The 20,867-nt window shown below is 42.6% G+C and overlaps 1 protein-coding gene across 2 annotated transcripts in view; it reads left to right on the forward strand.

The window, feature by feature from the left end:
- MCTP2 (multiple C2 and transmembrane domain containing 2) overlaps window positions 1–19,648 on the forward strand; it is a 113,087-nt gene extending 93,439 nt beyond the window's left edge. For both annotated transcript variants that reach the window (XM_078380911.1, XM_078380910.1), the window contains 5 exons: window positions 147–188; window positions 6,819–6,928; window positions 12,308–12,417; window positions 13,489–13,586; window positions 18,205–19,648. In XM_078380911.1, the coding sequence (XP_078237037.1) occupies window positions 147–188; window positions 6,819–6,928; window positions 12,308–12,417; window positions 13,489–13,586; window positions 18,205–18,273 (429 nt within the window). In that variant the 3' untranslated portion in view covers window positions 18,274–19,648. The remainder of the gene's footprint in view (window positions 1–146; window positions 189–6,818; window positions 6,929–12,307; window positions 12,418–13,488; window positions 13,587–18,204) is intronic.
- Window positions 19,649–20,867: the final 1,219 nt, after the last annotated feature.

Consider the following 20,867-nt stretch of genomic DNA (forward strand, 5'->3'; position numbering starts at 1 on the left):
AACCATTACTCTGCACTGTCTGTTGAGGTATTTGTTCTCTGCTTTGTGGGTGAAAATTGGTGGAATGGTGGCATATCAATGTTCAAATACACAGCTTTCTGGAAGGGGCTAACATTCTGTCTTCTTCTCTTCCCCCCCTTTTAAAGGATTGCTTTGTTTTGGAAGATGACGAAGATGATGACGACAAGGTAAGAATATGTGGTGAGAGAGGGACTGAATGTGCTTCTCTACAGAGGACCCTTAGAAAAGGTGTATACTGCATGGTTATAGCCATTTGATTCCACCTGATCTGCAGTGGCTCCATCCAGTGAATATTGAAATACATGGTTTAGAGAAGTGAAGTAATTAGTGTTGTCTGCTGTATATTTGGATGCCCACTAAAGCTTTCAAAGAGAGGATCATAAGTACTTATCCAACTAGTAGATCTTTGGTCTAGATGGGTGGGGTAGAAGTCAAATAAATAAATAAATAAATAAATAAATACCTACATACATCATCGTCTAGTCATTTAGTCGTGCCCGACTCTTCGTGACCCCATGGACCAGAGCACGCCAGGCCCTCCTATCTTCCACTGCCTCCTGTAGTTGTGTCAATTTCATGTTGGTTGCTTCGCAGACACTGTCCAGCCATCTCACCCACTGTCGTCCCCTTCTCCTCTTGCCTTCACACTTTCCTAACATCAAGGTCTTTTCCAGGGAGTCTTCTCTTCTCATACATACATACATACATACATACATACATACATACATACATACATACATACATACATACATACATACATACATACATACATACATACATACATACATCCATCCTACCTACCTACCTACCTACCTACCTACCTACCTACCTACCTACCTACCTACCTACCTACCTACCTACCTACCTACCTACCTACCTACCTACCTACCTACCTACCTACCTACATACTGTTCCCAGGTTTCCATAGAAAAAAGCCACAGTACACCCCAGCATTTAACTATCAAAAGATATTGCCTGAAGTCCAGTAGCACACTGTGTAAGGCTGATTGGCATCATCAGTTGTGTAAGGTTGATGACATCATCAGCTGCGCCAGGACCTTAGGCTCCAATCCCTTTCATCACAGGGAAACTGTTGGGAGCCACAACCTGGAAGGAAGGTGAATTTATGAAAATTGCTTGAGCTAAAATGGTCCTAATGACTCTTTTCACCTCTTCACCCTGTAGCCTACAATGGTTTGGCCACCACAAAAAGGAGCGTCAGAACCATCCGAAGGGGTGGGGCGGGGAGGGAATTGTTTAATTTCCTAAAAGTGACTGCAGCAAAGCAATAAGTCTCACTCCAGTCAGAAAGCGGTTTAGAAAAAGAGAGGCAACTCTTGAAAAATGCTTGCTGTTGAGCCAAAAAGGTGGGATATTACTGCCTTTTTTTAAGTGCACGGTCACTAAAATGTGTAGAAACAAACGTTGTGAAATAGCATTTGCCTCACTACCATTCACAAATGCCTAGAACTTGGAAAAGCTGTTGGCTGGGGTCTGACGCAGAAGGTCATGGTTTCCATCAAGTGTGTGTGTGTGTGTGTGTGTGTGTGTGTGTGTGTGTGTTGGTTTCTATCAAGTCTCTCTCTGTGTGTGTGTGTGTGTGTGTGTGTGTTCTATCAAAGTGTACAGAGAAAGAGGGAGAGAGCTTTCTTGAATGCCACTGCATGTTAGACATAACAGACCATGCTTCTGGGACTTGTTACCCACCCCCAGAGACTAGCTGTTTATGACTAAGAAACACGTAGACACTTAGTTCAGAAACAGAGCAACCAATTAACCCCCTTCCATATGAATGATCGATCTTTAAAATGGACAAGCGGGAATCACCTGCTCCCCCGTACTTCTAAACACCAACCAAGGAGTTTGGGATGGAAGATAACCATGGTTCATTCCCAGGGCCTATCTCCCTTGGCTCCATGCTCTTCTGTACATTTGCTGATTTCAACATGGCATTTAACTTCTTAAATGTGAAACTGCCAGAGAATGGAAACTAATGATTCTCCCAGCCTCACTCTGAAATACCTACTCCCAAACACGCCCATCAAAGTCTTTTTTTAAAAACCATTCATTCATTCATTCATTCATTCATTCATTCATTCATTCATTCATTCATTCATTCATTCATTCATTCATTCATTCATTCATTCAACCTTTCCCCTAATGAATCCAAGGCAGCTTACAGTATTAAAAAAACAAACAAACCAAAGTTAAAAGCTAAATTATTGCAACATTGAAAAGGCATTAAACAGATACCAAATTTTAAAACTCACAGTTAAGAGCAATATTAAAAACCAAAGAATGAAATAATCCCTTTAAAAAAATCCCCTTGGTCAACCAGTCATTCCAATGAAATCCTGCCTAAAGAGAAAGGTCTTCGCCTGCTTGAAGAAGGACAGCAAAGTTGGGGCCAGCCTGGCCTCCAGTGGGAGGGAGTTCCAAAGCCCGGGAGCAACATCAGAGAAGGCCCTCACCTGTGTCTCCACCAAACACACCTGTGAAGGTGGTGGGACTGAGAGGAAGGTTTCCCCCCGATGAACTTAATTACCCAGATAGGCTCACGGAAGTGCTTCGGCATTAACGAGAGCGCTATACAAATGAAAGTAATACATAAATAATAAAGGGAGATAGGGTCTCTTTTTTTGCATCCCCCCCCTGCATAGTGCGTGCTGGATCGATACCGTACATTTTCCTTCTCCCTGTTCCTCCAAGGGGTTAACTCAGCAAGGGAGCCCAGGACACTTGGCTGTGGTGTCAAAAAATGTCAGAGTCCCTGGAATGAACACCCAACGTGTCTATTGTAAGGCTGGTGCACGCTTGACAAAAGTTGAGGGCCCAAACATTTTGCCTTCCCTTCGGCTACAGCCACGCATCTCATTTTCCAAGTTCAAGTTGAGGTGAATTACTTAGACACAAAAGCCTTTAAATTCGGACTCTGTTCAACTTTTTTAAAAAACAGAAAAACTTAATCTTTCCCAAGGACCTCTTTTGTAGTTTTGTTTGAGCAATTAATACAGAAGCCAGTTCTTTCTGAGCTCGAGAATATGAGAGGGCAGATTTTCAGGAACATACTGGTCGTGTAATTAATTCTCGGCTGTAAATTTGTTTTGATGGCTTTAATTCTTTCCCAGAGGCGGAGAAGGGGCTACTTTTATTCCACCCCAGAGGGCCAGAGTCAGCTGAGAAACGGTCGAAAGACGAAATGGACTGTGAAAGAAGCAAGGTCTCTCTCTCTGCGTAACGCAGAGCGAGGAGGAAAAAAGGTTACAGGGACAGCTTTGCCAGATGCAGGCAGGGGATTTGCTCCTTAATTTTAAAGAAAAGCTCCAGGAAGGGAGAGCTTTGAGCCATGGATGCCCATTCCCTGGGTGGGTGCATTTCTTTCTTCAGGAAGCTAGTTAGATTTGAGCTTAAGAGATGGAGGGAGGGCATCATCAAAGAAGTCGCAAAAAAATTATCAAAAGAGGTCTGGCTGCCGTTGTACTCCAAAGCAACAGGAGAGAACTTCATCCTTCAACCTGCCATGAACATAGCACCGTGAAGCTGAAGCTTATCAGCTGAAGCTAGATAGAGACATATCCGGGGGCTTTGAAATATATTTAAAGCTATTATTAAACCTACACATAGTGAAGTTAGTTCTGCAACATGTAAAGTAAAAAAATGAGTGTTTGCAACCATTTTGAACTGCAACCTGAGGACTCCCCAGGCAGCCTATACATTGCTATATGGACCCTACAACCAAGGACATTGTATAGAGAGTGTATAGCCTCAGTAGTGTACTCCATGTGTGTGAAAAACTGGCTTGTAATCTGCAAAAGCTCACACTGAAATAAATCTGATAGCTTGTGGTCAACGTTCCTCTAATGTTCTGGAGCACTGGGTGGAGGTTCTCCCCCAACTTGTGTCTGGGTAGAGTTCATTGACCTTTTGCAGACTGTATTTTCCAGTGCTGGGAGCCAGGCCTTGTTAAGTTTTAGACTTTCCTTTTTTGTTGTTGTTGAAGCTCTGCTGGTGTTTATGGATTTCAATGGCTTCCCTGCGCGGTCTAACATAATGCTTGCTGGTGTTGTCTGGTACATCAGTATTTTGAAATAGAATTTCATGTCCAGCATGCCCAGCCACAAGGACCAGGGATCATTGCACAAAAAAAAGACCAGTTAAAGACACCCATCAAATCAGATAATCTCTCCCTGTTATCACAACAATAGCTTCACAGCAAAAACACTCTGATCACCCTATCTCCTGAAAAGGACAAAAGTTGTTCCTGCAGCTATAAATACTCAACTGTCCAAAAAACACCAACACAGCATGAACAGAGTTCCTACTCCTGTCCTCTGAAGATGCCGGCCACAGAGACTAGAAAAACGTCAGGAAGAACAACCTTCAGAACATGGCCAAAGAGCCCAGAAAACCCACATCAACCATCAGATCCCAGCCATGAAAGCCTTCGAGAATACAATCTCCTTCAAAGTGACCCTTCTGTCTACGGGAGAATTGCTCCAGGCCATATCTAAAAAGGAGGACCCCCTACAACTGGACCAAAATTTTCAGCTTGGGCAGGGATCAGAGTCAGACTCGAGCAGATTCCCCTGTGTGTCATCACCAGGAAATAAATTGCCCCGAACTGTCCCACAAGTGGTCGAAATTGTGTTTTATTGTATTTCCCCATGTGACCGCACCCGAGCACAAAAATTGCATAAGAAGAGCCGTGCTGTATCAGGCCAAGAGCCCATCTAGTCCAGCTTCCTGTATCTCACAGTGGCCCCATCCGAGGCCTCTGGGAGCACATTAGACAACGAGATCCTTGTCTCCTGATACCCCCTCCCCTGCATCTGGCATTTGGAGATCCCTTCCTTCTAAGTCTGGAGATTATAAATCCCCTTCATGGCTTGTAACCTGTGATGGACTTTTCCTCCAGAAATCTGTCCAATCCTCTTTTATAGGCATCTAGGCCACATGCCATCACCGCATCCTGTGGCAAGGAGTTCCACATCTCTTTGATAAATATTCAGAAATGACATCTTCCTAGCTATGATGAGATGCATGAAAAAATGCAGCCCTCTCCCTGAAATCTGTTTCTGAAACTTTGCTTGTGGCAGCAGTTATTTCTCACTTAGTATATAAATTGATCTAACTCCATACAGCTAGGGCATCCCAAGCCATCACCGTATGTAAATGTCTGTTGGGTGCTGCAACAGATAACTGCCTTTAGAATGCCTGCTTACGTTCCATTTTGATAAACATCTTTAAAAACTCCAAAGTTGATTGTGGAGTCATGTCATGCTCTGCTTCTAATGACATGTTAATTATATGGTCTACTTTGACTTTCTGTCTCATTTGTTCAGTGCCGTTGTCAATCCTTCCCTTTTTCTCGAGAACGTTTTGTTTCAATTGGAAACAACAGCACCACCTTATTTATTTGTGCTGCTTCTTTACAGCATTTATTGTTTGTAATATTTATACACTGTACAGTATTTATATATTCCTTGTTTAAATACAGATTAAACAAGATACAATTAGAGATGGGCACAGGCCAAGGATAAGTGGTTTGGAATGCTTCTGTAGATCAGGGCTGTAGGTGTGATTATCTATCTATCTATCTATCTATCTGTCTGTCTATCTATCTATCTATCTATCTATCTATCTATCTATCTATCTATCTATCTATCTATCTATCTATCTATCTATCTATCTATCTATCTATCTATCTATCTATCTATCTATCTATCTATCTATCTATCTATCTATCTATCTATCTATCAAGTAACTTCATGGTTTTTAGGGCACCCTTTGAAATAAATCAGTTCCTTCCTTTTGGCTTGATCTCTCAGCGCTAGGCATTCTGGTTAGCTTTCAAGAGAAGATGTAATATTGTGTTTGCTAAATTGTGTTATCACCACTTTCTTGTAGCACAATCTGAGATGTGTAAACAAAGCCAGCAGGATGCATATCCAGCTGCCAGATGATATTTTTCACAGCTCCAGATTGCAAGAACAGGCTTGCCCTGGAAGAGCATGGTTTGGTTTGGTTTATAATTCTACTCTTAAAAAAAAAAAAAAAACTCTGTGTGGATATTGTGCTTCTCTATTCATGGTTCAAAATGCCAGGAAATGGTCTGATGCTGCTGCACAAAATCAAGCTCACGTTGCCAGGAGGAAAAAGGATGCCAAGCTTTACATAGTGAAAAGCAGCCCGAACTCTGACGAAACCCAATCAGCAGTCAAGATGGTGTACAGGAGACCCTCTAATGCTCACTACCATGTCTTCTAGACATTTTGATTATTTGGTGGTTCCAAACAATAGAAACGTAGAGAACTTGCTGAAAAACAGCCCTGACAATTGGTTTGTGTGAGGAGTGATGTAAAATGAATCAGGTTCTGGAATTCTCCCCTGTCTGGTGTCTCTTTGTGAATGGCAGTGTGAAAAAGAATCAGAATAAAACTTTGACCGAGTCCTCTGATTAATAATGTTGCCACATGTCTCACTGAGGTTGATCATTTAGTCTTATTTTGACTATTACATGTTGTCATCTTCCTTATCCATTGTCGCCATCTTGATTTTTAGATCTATTGTCCTTTAATATAATATATATATTTTTATTCTTGAATTGGGTGGGATTTGGCTGTATTTCCTTATGTTTATTTTATGGCTAGAAACCGTCCCAAGTACTAATTGTAATTCTGTTCCAACCCTTATTGTCAGAGACGAGTTTAGCAAACACCAATCTTACACCTTTCTCTCTCTCTCTCTCTCTCTCCACCTCCCTCACCTCCATTCCTCTTTTTAATTTTTTTCCCCAGGAATGTGAGAAAAAAGGCTTGATAGAAAGAATCCACATGGTTCAGGATATTGTGTTAACCGTCCAAACTATTTTGGAGGAAATTGCCTCTTTTTCCGAAAGGATTAAAAAGTAAGTATAATTCCCCCCCCCCCTGTGGAAATATTGTGACCCGGTTTGAAGGCTATCTGCGCTTCACTTTGAACAGAAGTTTGCTGCCAGTCCAACTGTTGTGGCTGTGGAATTCTGAGATTTTTTTGTTCGTTTGATGAAGTGTATAGAATTCTCTTTTAGGAAGCACTCTAGCTGTATTTCAGCACAATATTCTAAATATCTCGCTGTACTACAAATCACAGAATTTCACAGGAAGCAGCCACGACAGTTCAAGTACCATCATACTGTGTGAAGTAGATGCTTTGCTAATATTCTAAGCTTGTTTGGGGTTTCTTAAAACATGAAAATGGATAATATATGGAAACGTCTTAAAGGGATTTTTTTTAAAAAAATCAACTGGCGCTGCCACCCACCATTATACTATTCATTCATTTTTGTTACTTACCTTAATGCCCCCAGCCCACTCTCCCATGACTGTGGAGCCCCCTTCTTACTTTAATATTAGTAGACCAGGCCACCATCCGTGAAGTGATCTGTAGCTGTGCCATTTGGAAGTCCCATCATCTTTCATTTTGAGAGTTCTACCTAACACAGACATGTAGGTAAAGGTTCCCCTTGACAATTTGTCCAGTCGTGTCCAACTCTAGGGGGCGGTGCTCATCCCTGTTTCCAAGCCACAGAGCCAGCGTTTTGTCCGCAGATAGTTTCCGTGGTCACGTGGCCAGCGCGACTAGATGCGGAACGCCATTAGGGTTCCCCAACCAGAAGAGCACCAATGTGACAACGCTGCAGGATTGCCTGGTTCAAAGATTCCTCTCTCTGCACTAAACTGAAGGAATGCACTGGGGGAATACCATATTGGGCTATGAAGCACACTTTGTCTTAACAGAGAAATTAGAGAGAGAGAGAGAGAGAAGAGGAAATAATACACATGTCAACATCAATGGAGACCTTACATGTTAAAATAAAGGAGGGCTGAACCCTGGCCCATAAATACATGGAAAGTATTTTCGAACCCATCAACCCTCGTGGGACTAACCTCTGAAACAGTCCCTTTGATAGTCTGCGTTATACAGATGGAAAAGCTTATGTAAACCATTGTGGCACTTATTGACACCACTGTGGTAGACTCGCGGCCAACCCGGGTCCACAGCAACATTGCTACTGAGTTACAATGGGATTCCTGGGGGATTAGGCAGGGCAGCCATATTAATGCCCCACTGGGTTCTTAGAGATCATTGTCATCAAAATGAATACAGGAATTTACGATCGCCCGGCGTTTGCAAGCTTTCCTGTCACCCAGCTGCACACAGAACAGTGCTCTGTTCACAAGCCAGTAGACACGGCTTGGCCATTTCCCGCACAGCTGGGACAGATGTTTCAGACTGACAACACATGGGTTTGTTGTATTTTTAGACCCCCTTGTGGATGTTCTTTTAAAGACTGGAACGGTTGACATGACTCAATTCGTATGTGTGTGTTTTTTAAAAAGAGGAGGATCACACACTCACACCAGGACATTGGTTCGGAAGAGGGAGACTGACAGAGAGAGAGAGAGAGAGAGATCATTATTGTTCACTTCTTGTATTGAAGAAAAAAGTTCAGTCAGAAAAACAAGCTTTCAGAAAACCACGTGAATTTCAATGCTGAAACTTAAAGACGGTTTATTTATTTATTTATTTATTTATTTATTTATTTATTTATTTATTTATTTATTTATTTATTTATTTAATGGCCTTATATACCGCCCCATAGCGCTACAAGCACTCTCTGGGCGGTTTACAATTTTAATTATACAGGCTACACATTGCCCCCCCAGCAAGCTGGGTACTCATTTTACCGACCTCGGAAGGATGGAAGGCTGAGTCAACCTTGAGCCGGCTACCTGGGATTTGAACCCCAGGTCGTGAGCACAGTTTAGATCTGTAAACTGTAGAAGTGAAAGACTGATTGGGAATGAAGCTTGGTAGACTTTGCCTTAATGAATATTGAAATCTATGTCTGTAGAATAAAGGATATTTTTTATAAATTAGTTGGGAATAGCATTTAACTCTGGTGAAATTAAATCAAGTAAACGCCAATTGCTCTAAGATGAATTGGAAAGGACATTAGCAAATAGGCACTTCTTTTCATATGTGAACCACCACGTCCACCATTGGACGTGGTGGCGCTGCGGGTCAAACTGCAGAAGCCTCTGTGCTACAAGGTCGGCAGACCAGCCGTCGTAAGATCGAATCCACGTGATGGAGTGAGCTCCCATCGCTTGTCCCAGCTCCTGCTAACCTAGCAGTTCGAAAGTATGTAAATGCGAGTAGATAAATAGGTACCACCACGGTGGGAAGGTAACAGCATTCCATGTCTAGTCACGCTGGCCACGTGACCACGGAAACAGTCTATGGACAAGCGCTGGCTCTATGGCTCGGAGATGGGGATGAGCACCTCGCCCTAGAGTCGGACATGCCTAGACTAAATGTCGACTTTACTTTAATATCTACTTTAATAAATGTTTACTGTAATATTACCTAACATGTAATATTGTCATAAAAAAGGCTGACTGCCAAAGAATTGATGCTTTTGAATTGTGGTGCTGGAGGGAGACTCTTGAGAGTCCCCTGGACTGCAAAGAGAACAAACCAATCCATTTTGAAAGAAATCAACCCTGAGTGCTCACTGGAAGGACAGATCCTGAAGCTGAGGCTCCAGTACTTGGCCATCTCATGAGAAGAGAAGACTCCCTGCAAAAGACCCTGATGTTGGGAATATGTGAAGGCAAGAGGAGAAGGGGATGACAGAGGATAAGATGGCCGGACAGTGTCATCGAAGCAACCAACATGAATTTGACCCAACTGTGGAAGACAGGAGGGCCTGGCATGCTCTGGTCCATGGGATCACAAAGAGTCAGACACAACTTAATGACTAAACAACAACAACCATTCAGAAAACAAACAATTGGCAGTGCCATATACAGAGAGGAGGAAAAGCACATGCTAGGACAAAGAGATACTTTTCACTGCTTGAGGGAGCACTGTTACTTAATATATGCCAAGCATACCATCTTAGACTTGGTGACAAGTTTTCTATCCAAGATACACATCTTATTTGGATTATAATGCTTCACCATTGACTACATTTGATTTTTCAACATTAGGGTTGGTGACTTTCTAGATGGTCCATGCACTGCAGCTGCTGGAATGCCTCACCATTGGCTTTGCTGGCTAGAACCAACGCAAGATCCTGTCCATCAAATGTCAGGAGATATTTGATGTCCCAACCCTCCTCTACACTTAATCACTTTGTGGACAAGCAGAGTCACCTTCTCTCTTATCCGCATTGTACATTATTTAGACACATGGCTGTGAAATGAAATGTTGTAGAGCAGTGTCAATACTCCACTTCAGGAATAGATAAACTGAGTAAATTAGAGACATACGGAAGATCATCTCTGGATCCTCCATCACCGCATCTGCCACCCTCTTTGCATACCCTCACTGCTCTATATGTTTACATGCCCTGAGCCACATTTTATTTTGATATTTGCTCCTCTTGATGTGTTGATTAAGGATTATTTGTGTTTCATTTTTGTTCCCATGTATTGCTTTAGTTGACTGTAAACCACCCAGAGTAGTGCGTCTGCACTAATGGGGCCGTATACAAATTGGATGGATGGATGGATGGATGGATGGATGGATGGATGGATGGATGGATGGATGGATGGATGGATGGATGGATGGATGGATGGATGGATGGATGGATGGATGGATGGATGGATGGATGTTGGGTTGGGAAACAGTGTTGGGAGAAGGCAGGGAGAGTTGTGTTTCGTGACAGCCGCACCTTTTCTATAATGACTGGATTCTTCCTAAATTTGTGAAGTGGTTTTGTAGAAAGGCCTTGCATTTACATGAAAGTCCTGCTGTGATGCTCTATCCATGGTGACATTCACATGAACAGAGAGTATGCACCTTACACACTTACAGCAGGTTTAATTCCATTTTATTTGCGCTGGCTTCTCTCTGTGGAATCCCAGAATGTATATTTTGGTGAAGTGGCCAGAATTCTGCACTAGCCAGCTCAGATGCCATCCCAAGTCTTTCACTAAGGAACAAATTCCAGGATTCTGTTGGAAGAAGCCATGGCTGTTGAAGGGGTATTCAGCTGCTTTAACTGCATAGTGTAGAGATCCGCCTGGCTCCCTCATGGGGGGCCTTGAAGACCAATCTTAAGACATGGCTGTACAGGCAGGCCTTCCCTACAGCCTTCACCTAGTTTATTTTTCTTTTTCCATCTTGGATTCTGTTGTTAATTTGGGTTGTATCTTTAGTTAATTTATACCTTCTTGGTTTGTTTTTTATATTTTGTGTAAACTGCCCAGAGTAGACACATTCTAAATGGGCAGTATATTGGATGGATGGATGGATGGATGGATGGATGGATGGATGGATGGATGGATGGATGGATGGATGGATGGATGGATGGATGGATGGATGGATGGATGGATGGATGGATGGATGGATGGATGGATGGATGGATGGATGGATGGATGGATGGATGGATGGATGGATAGATAGATAGATAGATAGATAGATAGATAGATAGATAGATAGATAGATAGATAGATAGATAGATAGATAGATAGATAGATAGATAGATGCACATGTGACATGTGAATGGGCCATCACAGCCAGGACTCCCACGTGAACCTAGGCTTTTCAACAAAGCCAGGTCACACCTTCAGGCAGGAACTGGACGTTATAGGGAAAGGTGTGGCAGCCTCTGAGCTGAAAAATTGTCTTAATGAAAACGTTTTAAACAAGACCGTCATGTATCGTTGGTTGCCAATAAAAGGCTTGCCCAGGCATTTAGCCTGAACTGAGTAACCTGATCATATCCGGCACCAGAGATCATGTGTGATGGCCATGCCCTACCCTCCAGCAGGGATGAGGACTCAAGTCGTACGGCTCACTACCAAGTTGGATTTAAGTCATACCAGTGACTCAACTGATTTTGTCTTTTCTTTTTCAATGACTCAGATTCAACTTGTGACTCAGAACTCACCCACTCCTTCATTTTCTTTTCCTGCGGGTGAAATGCTTGTTTTTAATGGGAACTCGGGCTTGGGGGGCTTGCTACCAAAGATTTAGACTTGGCACCAAAGACTCGTATTTGGACATGGATCCAAAGACTGGCCAACATCCTTGACTCCCTGTGCCTGATGATTTTTGCCTCTCTGTTCAGACTTTGTGACCAAGGGCAACAGGATCTCATGAGGAATTTGAGTCATCTTGGCTTTAACACCAGTTCTCCATGCAGTTGGTGACCCCAAGAGATGATACCTGTGATGCCTGTGAACATTTCAAAAATAACTCAATAGCTTTTATCTCTTCTTGTTTCTCCCAGCACGTTCAACTGGACTGTTCCTTTCCTCTCTGCCTTGGCCTGTTTAATACTTGCCGTGGTAGTCATTACTCTGTATTACATACCACTGAGATACATCATTCTCATCTGGGGTAAGTCAGTTCTGAATGTGGTTTTACTTCAGTAACCCAGGGATGCATTGACACAGGGACCTGTTGCTTTATTGTGTCAAATGAACATTGTGCGGAATGTGTCACAATCAAGCCCCAGGATTTCCAACCAAAACAAGAGCGCACAAGCTTCGACCCCTCTCTCTGAGTCCCCCATAGGATGACACCCTGCTCCCTTTTCTCCACAGCTGCCTCTCCACGCTTGTTTCTTCTTCGTTAGATAAGGATCCAGGAATTTTATAATTGTGTGTGTACGTGTGTGTGTCTGTGTCTCTCTGTGTGTATGTGCAAGGGCAAAAGTGTGACAAAACCGGAGCGATTTGTCCCAATGCTCTAATCAGCTTGGAAATAGTGAACAGATTCTTTCACTGTCTGCCTGGAAGAATTCGGGTGATTTCTGTGTTCATCTGAGGAAAGCTTCGGTGACGTCGGCCGCATTGGCCCTTTTGTAAATGTGTTATGTGCCTCGAAGGTGTCTTGTCACACACCCCCTTTGTCTTTGGGCACATCATACTTCAGTATCATGCCCTCTGAGAAGGAGACGGACGTGTAAATCACTTTCCTTTCCCCTCCTAGAATGTCGAAACTGACAGGCAACCCTAGGCCACCAATGTCCTGTTTGAGGAGATTTTGCATTTGCTGAGGTATTTCCAGGGACAACATGTGGCTGACATACCACACAGCATTGTGTGGTATCTGTTCCTACTTTTCCCCTACTCCCCCCCCCCCGCACACGCACACACACCCCTTAACAATGAGATTTTTTCATTCCTGAGGCAGGCTGTGTTGCTTTGTAATAAACCTCCCACTGCTTCCTTGAAGGAAAGATGTTTGTGAATGTTTCCACATGACAGCAACATGTGTCCAACTCATCTGTGTTTTCACACTAATTTTTTCCTGTAAAACCCATCCTCCCACCCTGATGCCATCACTTCTTGCCTCAGCAAGTAAGGCATTTATATGCTGTACGGCCCGTGTATCTCTGTTTTCACCCTCCTCCTTGTCTTCTTCTTCCAACCAATTTTTTTTTGTTCTTCTGTTTTCCTTTCCCAGGCATAAATAAATTTACAAAGAAGCTTAGAAACCCCTACGCCATTGACAATAATGAGTTGCTGGATTTCCTCTCCAGGGTCCCATCGGATGTTCAAAGGGTAAGTCATGAATGGCCAGCCTCCAGCTGAGACAGCAGGCCGAGCCCAAAGAGCCACCAGGTGCAGTGTTGTGGAGAAACACAATGCAGGGGCATTTGGACCAGGGGAGATCAACCAGCATCTGAAGAACTCATAAACCAGGGTGGGAAGGTGGGGGTGGAAGGGAGGAAAGGGGGCAGACACAGGAAAGGGGAAGCCAAAGGCCTTGGTGGGAAGAAATGGTCTCCCCCCCTCCTAGTCTTGAAAGGCTTAGAGGCTTACTCAGTATGAGTACCAAAGGCTTCCCCTCCCCATACCGAACTGTGCTTGTGTGTGTATGTCTGTACGCACATGTACAACTGTCCTATCCAGGATAGCAGTTTAACGCTGCTTTGTGTAGCTATTTATCTGAGAGTAAGCTTTATTTTGAACTCGGTGGGAATTTCTCCTGAGTCAAGAAGCTCAGGACTGCACTGTGTGAGAATATATTTTCCTGTGTATACGCTTCTGTGTACATATACAGTGTGTGTGGCTTTACATATACATGCATTTTTGTACACACATGTATGCACGCACACAATTTAAAAAATAGGCAGAGGAGTTGACTCACCCAATCCCCATTGATGCAACAAGTCTACTTTAGTGTGATTTACTTGGCCAATCAACAGGATTGGGGCCGCTGGTTTTCTTGACAGCTTACCTAGGATAAGCAGCAACAAGTCTTCACGTAGCAAAGCTGGAGATTAAAAACTGACGTTGTCCAAGTGGAGAAAGTGAGCTTTTTAAAATCTTTTATGCAGTCTCTCCATGTTGGTAGGAAAACTTCCTTCACTGCTGGTCGATTCTGCCCCAAACGTGTTCTTTTCCAGAGCAATCAGAGAGATATGATAAACTCTTGTTTACATTTTGCTAAACAGCAAATCGCTCTTGACTTGAAATGCAAGTTCCACAGGATAGTCATTGGGGAGGCAGAGAGGACACCGTCTCAGTGGACTGACTCTTGATTTATTTTTTATTCGTGTTTTTCTTCCCAGTCTATAAAGTCATTAAGCTTCAGTATACTTTCCTCTGCCTTCTTACTTTTTCCTCCGGCTCTTTCCTACAGAGGACACAGAACTGGCACTGGCAGTGTACATGAATATTTATATTTGAAGATAAGCTGTTCATCCGTTTAGGATATAGATATAAAGCATTCATGTGTAGAGTTTGCCTGGAACAGTTTCCTTTTATCCTCAGTGGCCTTAAAGGAAGTTCACGATAAAGGGGACAGTGAGGGGAGAAGATAGTTCTGGGGCCTTGTCTGAGAGAGTGTGTATTGTTGGAATGAAGGCTTGGCACCAGCTGTTAGAACTAAGACAGTACAAGTCACATTCAAGTGTTTAGAAAAGTGCATAAGAAGGCAAAAACATAAGCATCCACTCCAAATTGATAGTGGATCACTGAAAACCTTGTATGACTTTAATTGTAGCATATGCTTAATATTTCCTCAACCAAAATTATTTTGCTTTGCTTAAAAAAACCAATTGTGCAGTTGGGGAAGAGAAACGATCACTACCAAGTTTATTGGAAGTATGTTTTTATGCAGCCGAGCAAATTAAAAAAGGCAATTAAAAAAATGGGGAAAGCTCAAATAACAAATTCTAAATTATGAAGTGGACTTCAGATCAGTACCAAATCTGGCACAGGTGCACCAGACAGTCTGCCCTTGCTCTGTGTGAGAATTGGGGACGTTTGGGCAAAACACTTTCAGGTTATGGGTTTTTGAGTGTAAAACTGCCCCCTGTGCAGAAACAAGTGACTCTCAATGTCCCCAGATTTAAAATTGCCCATTCAGATTGAAAAGACCAATATTGCTTATCTTGAAAGAGAATGGTTGGTCCCACTCATTTTTTAAAAAATTGAAATAAAAGGCTGCAAGGGCTGAAATACTGATCCTCAAATAAAGCCTTTCCAAAAGGGGAAAATGACTTTCTTATAAGACTGAGCATGGGTGGAACAGGCTTACCAGCAAGAGCATTTCATAGTAGATACATTGTTGCAGGTTCATAGGCCATGATGTTTGGAGGGCAATGAAAAAACACACAAATACTCAAAATTAGGCTTGCTTTGAAGAAAGTAATGGAATGACAGTCCTCCAGAAAGGGACAGTATGCCACGTATCTCCAGGGAATTAGGATATAGTTTTATAAGGCACATTCAAAATATTTCTTCATAACAAAAATACAGAGCAGTTGTGTTTGCCCTGAGTACTATCAGTAAACATTGTCTCAAGATTTCTGACATCAGGCTCCTGACACAAGTCTTGAAAGCAAAAATCAGCTCAAGGCAATCTGAACTTCAGGCCTTCACGGCCCAAATACCCTCTTCTGCTCACTCCCATTCACATTTGTTAAAAAACAGCCCTGACAATTGCTTTGTGTTTGGGTGAGAAATGGTTAACTGATGAAATGAGGAGTCGGCTTCTGGGATTTTCCTTTGCTTGGCGTCTCTGTGAATGGTAGGAACCGCAAGAGGGGATCCTGTAGACTATCTTGACTTCTGGCATGGATGTCATCAACATTTGCCCTTTAAAGCTTGACATGCCTTTTCCCCCTGCTGGCAGCATAGTCATAATGGGCAGTATCATAACTTCTGTATCTGGATACTGACGCACAACATGCTGCATTCATGAACTGGAGATTTTTATTTATTTATTTATTTGAAGAACATATTCCACTAAAATAAGTCAGATGCAGTAAAAAAAAACACCTCAGAATTTTGTGACATCTTAAAGAGAAGCACATCGGAACTGTGAAGCTCAGTTTCTCAGCACTGAACTCGACCACCTGAATTGGGCCCTACAGGCAAATGGCTACTCCAAAAATGAAATCACAAGAGCCATCAAACCTAGAAAACAACACCGAACTGAAGAAGAAAAACAGCCACCCACAAATAAAGTATTTCTGCCATACATCAAAGGGGTCACGGACCGCATGGGGAAACTTTTCAAAAAATACAACCTACAAACAGTATTCAAGCCCACCACAAAAATACAACAAATGTTACGGTCAGCAAAGGACAGACAGGGCCCCCTCACCATCGCAGGAGTATACCGGATACCTTGCAGTTGTGGCCAGGTATATATTGGAACCACAAAACGAAGCATCCACACCAGAATCAAAGAACATGAGAGACACTGCAGACTAAAACAACCAGAAAAATCTGCAGTAGCTGAACATGCCCTAAAACAAACTGGACATGAAATTCTATTTCAAAATACTGAAATACTGGACAACACCAGCAATCATTACGTCAGACTGCACAGGGAAGCCATTGAAATCCACAAGCACAAGCACAGTTTCAACAAAAGAGAGGAAAGTTTGAAACTCAACAAAACTTGGCTCCCAGCTCTCAAACATACTACGTGCAAAAGGTCAACGAACTCTACCCATCTACAAGGACAGGGGATCACTACACACAAAAGACCAGCTAATGACACCCATCAACCACAGGAACAGATAATCTCTTCCCCTTAGCACAACAATACACCCACAACAATACACACTAATCACCCATCTACAGGAAAAGACAAAAGCCTATCTCACAGCCATAAATACTGCACTCCCAAGCCAACTACACCAGAGTACAGGTTGCTGTCCTCTGAAGATGCCGGCTACAGAGACTGGCGAAACGTCAGGAAGAACAACCTTCAGAACACGGCCAAAGAGCCCGAAAAACCCAGAACAACCAGAAGCACATTTATTCTCACATGAGTTTTTCCCAGTCTCCTTCATCAAGTGTATACATACAGCAGTACCTCGGTTTACGAAATTAATGCATTCTACAAGACATTTTGAAAAGTGAAAAATTTGTAAACCAAAACGCAGATTGCCGTAGGAAGGGGGGGAGGTGCTATAAACCTCCAGGCACGATGCATCCTGGGGAAACTTTCTTTGTAAACTGAAACAAACAAACAAAATGTAAACCAAGGCATTATTTTCAATGGATTTCCATTTGTAAACCGAAAATTATGTTAACTGAGGCATTTGTAAACCAAGGTACTACTATATATTTATGTCAAGCGAAGTTTGGGAACAACTGTGGTGGGAGTCTATATGTGAGTTAATCAGTTAAATGAAATAAGCGAGATCCAGTCATATGGGATCATGAGGTGTAGACATATTAAGGGTGCATGTAGTTTAGCCTTTCTGCATCTAGCAAGAAACATGGATGTGCCATGCTATGGTCCTGATTTCTAAAACCACTGTATATTTATCACATTGTGTGTGTGTGTGCACGTGCGCAAAAAACAAGCCATCTACTTTCTTTTCCAAACCCGAGGAAGGAGAATTAAAAATGAACAGAGCAAAGCAATTCTTAGCCCATGCCGAAATCAGGTGGAAGCCCCCACCCCCCTGCCCGGTGCATCTCATTAGGAAAAAAAAAATCTGGTTTTAATATTTTGGTTTTCAAGAAATGATGCATGACTTCTCAAATCCTTCCTGCAATTAATCCCCCGTGTTACTGTGTTTAGAAAATGATTCATTACTTTTGAACCTTCCTTAGTTTTCCCTCCGTTTGTCCTTGGGGAGCCATTAACGCATAGTGGAGGGAGCTTGGATTACCTTGTTGCAAATGTGACGTCTGTTTGTTTTTACAGGTGCAACATGCTGAATTGAAACCATACAGCGGTTCCAGTCCCATTAGGAAGAAATGGAGCGCTCTGTAGGATGGAGGGTTTGGAATGTAATACGCCCCTCTCCTGTGTACTGTGTGTACAGGACCTCCCCAAATTTTTCAGATCAAATCTCTGCTACGCGGACTGCATCCCGGATGTTTTGTCTGGAAGCCATACACAGATTTTATTATTATTTTTAATTGAACCTATCCTTGTATCTGGCTATTTTTCAAAGACCAGTGATTTTTTTTCTTTTGTTAAGAACATACTTCATGTCAAAATGGTCTGGATCCTGGAGTCAAACTCACATAGGGCTGACTCTTTTTTTTAGCAGAGAAGAAATCTCTGTCTCTTTCAATCTCTCTCTCTTTTATATGTCAAAGCTGACCTGAAGAGTTTTGAACCTTAAAAGAAAAACGTATCCAAGGGATTTTCATCAAGATATAGAAAGGATTCGTCCTTTGGCTGAGTTGACCATGCGTTGATGGTTTCTGAGCTCGGAACTCGCAAATCTTGGATACCCATCATCTGCTTTCAGTAAAGTACGGGGAGAACAGGGAGGGGGGGAAGAAGAAAAACAAATGTTTCGCAATAATTCCAAGAAAATGCTCAGGATTCATATTTCTTTCATCTAGCTAATGCTGCTGATAGGCTCACAAAGAACTGCCAAAGCTGGCTGATTGCCAAAGCCGAAGTGCCTGAGAGGGGTCTGTTGCTGGCAATGGACATCCTGCAAGGTTTGTTTCAACTGGAGTACAAGAATGGAATCTCCCAACGACCCTACAGATGCTGTATTTTTTATGTGCCTTCAACCTGTACCTTTTATCAGACCTTTTGGGGACTCTTCCAACGCTATCATTTTAATCCAAAGATATATTCATAGTTATGTGCTGTCAAGTCAAAACCTACTTCTAGCAACCCTAATAGGGATTTCAAGACAAGTGAGAGGTTTAAGGAGAATTTTTTCAAGCTCCACTCCCCCAGGCTGAGAAGGGATTTGTATCCTGGTCTCCAGCATCTTCTCTGTCACTCTACCCTCTATTCACACTGGGTATCTGTAGTTACGCTGCTTATGATTAGGTATCCTTCAATCTCAAGAGACTATGGTAATGTGCTCTGTATGAGCGTCCTCTCCAGAGCACGAAGTCTGGGTAAAATAATGTGGAGGATAGGCTGTTACCCAAGCAGCAAATCCCCCCTCTCCACGTCGCTGAAATGGTCCAATGGAAAGGCAAGAGCCAGTACAAATGGTTCCAGCGACATCACAGGAGTTGCCAGAACGACACAAACTGCCTCCGGGACTCCAGCTCCGGATTTTGCCTCGAGGTTGACTCCTGAAGCCTTTTCCATCAGTGGGCATAGCCACAAGGCAGTGGAGGTTTGAAATCGGAGTTTTCCTTCTCCTAGATGGGCTGCCTTCCCATGTTGACGAGCCCCACCCACCCGAAATTTACACTACATATGCAACATATATTTTTATTAGCGGCTAGACAAGAAGAGGTACAGGCTAAATTAATATAAGAGGAAATTCTGTAATGATGATATCTGATCTTTTTAAAGGAAGTTATTTTATTTTAATTGTGCAATCCAGAGTTTGTGCTGCCATTTTGTTTACATGGCTGTAGAGCAGGATGATTGCTCTTGTGCTCCAGCCTATCTCATCAACACTGTTACTGAAATGCTGGCCTACAGCAGTGGACATGAGAAGTCTGTACATCATTCTATAGATGGACAGTCATTTGAAATAGCTATGAATTGCTTCCTTAATACCTCATCTTGGTTTAGAACAGGGGTTCTCAGCCTGAGGTCCTCGGATGACCCATCATCCTTGAGCTAGAGATGAAGGACACTGGATTTGATGGTCTGACCAAGTGTCGCCTTTTCAGCCCTATCGAGAATTGTTGTGAGAAGACTTATACTGTGGTTGAAGAATTTGCACATTTCCCATTTGGGAAAATCAAATACGCACTTGTTATAAAATCAAGCCCAATTTAGAGCAAAGAAGCCAAAAGAAAAGGAAAATAAATCGAGTAAATGTGGAAAATGCGAACAGCCAAAAATGTGCACAGATTGAATTGTTTTTTTTTTTAGTAAACATGCTTTAATCTTTATCGGAACATGCATAAGCACATAAGTAAATACATGCATTCGGTGAAATGTATTAAATGTGTGCAAATATCAATGCGAGAAAAAAGCCACAATAATGAGCAGAGGGGGAAAAGTGGAGGTGGAATTCAGAAAAATACAATAGGGCTACCATATCTGTAGGACCAGTATACATGGTTTGGCCATAGTCTGAAAATGTGCAATGGTGAGGGGGGGGGGGACATTCCCAGGAGATCCAATCTGCTGGCAGAGAGGGCCTAGGAGGGTGTTGGCAACCGGAGGCTTCAGAAGGATCAGTGGAAGCAGCTGATCACTCTGATGTATCCTACATTTAAAAGTAGAATGTTTGCTATTTGTTTATAATACAGTGGTGCCTCGCTTAACGATTGCTTCATACAATGAAAAATTCACTTAACGATGGCTTTTTTGGAGTGATCTTGTGCTTCACTTAACAATTTTCCCTATGGGCGATTTTCACTTAATGATTTCGGGACCATGCTTCACTTAACGATGACAGTTTTAGGTCCCCTTGTTTCACT

This window comes from Pogona vitticeps, chromosome 12, assembly GCF_051106095.1.
Source record: "Pogona vitticeps strain Pit_001003342236 chromosome 12, PviZW2.1, whole genome shotgun sequence".
Lineage (NCBI taxonomy): Eukaryota > Metazoa > Chordata > Lepidosauria > Squamata > Agamidae > Pogona > Pogona vitticeps.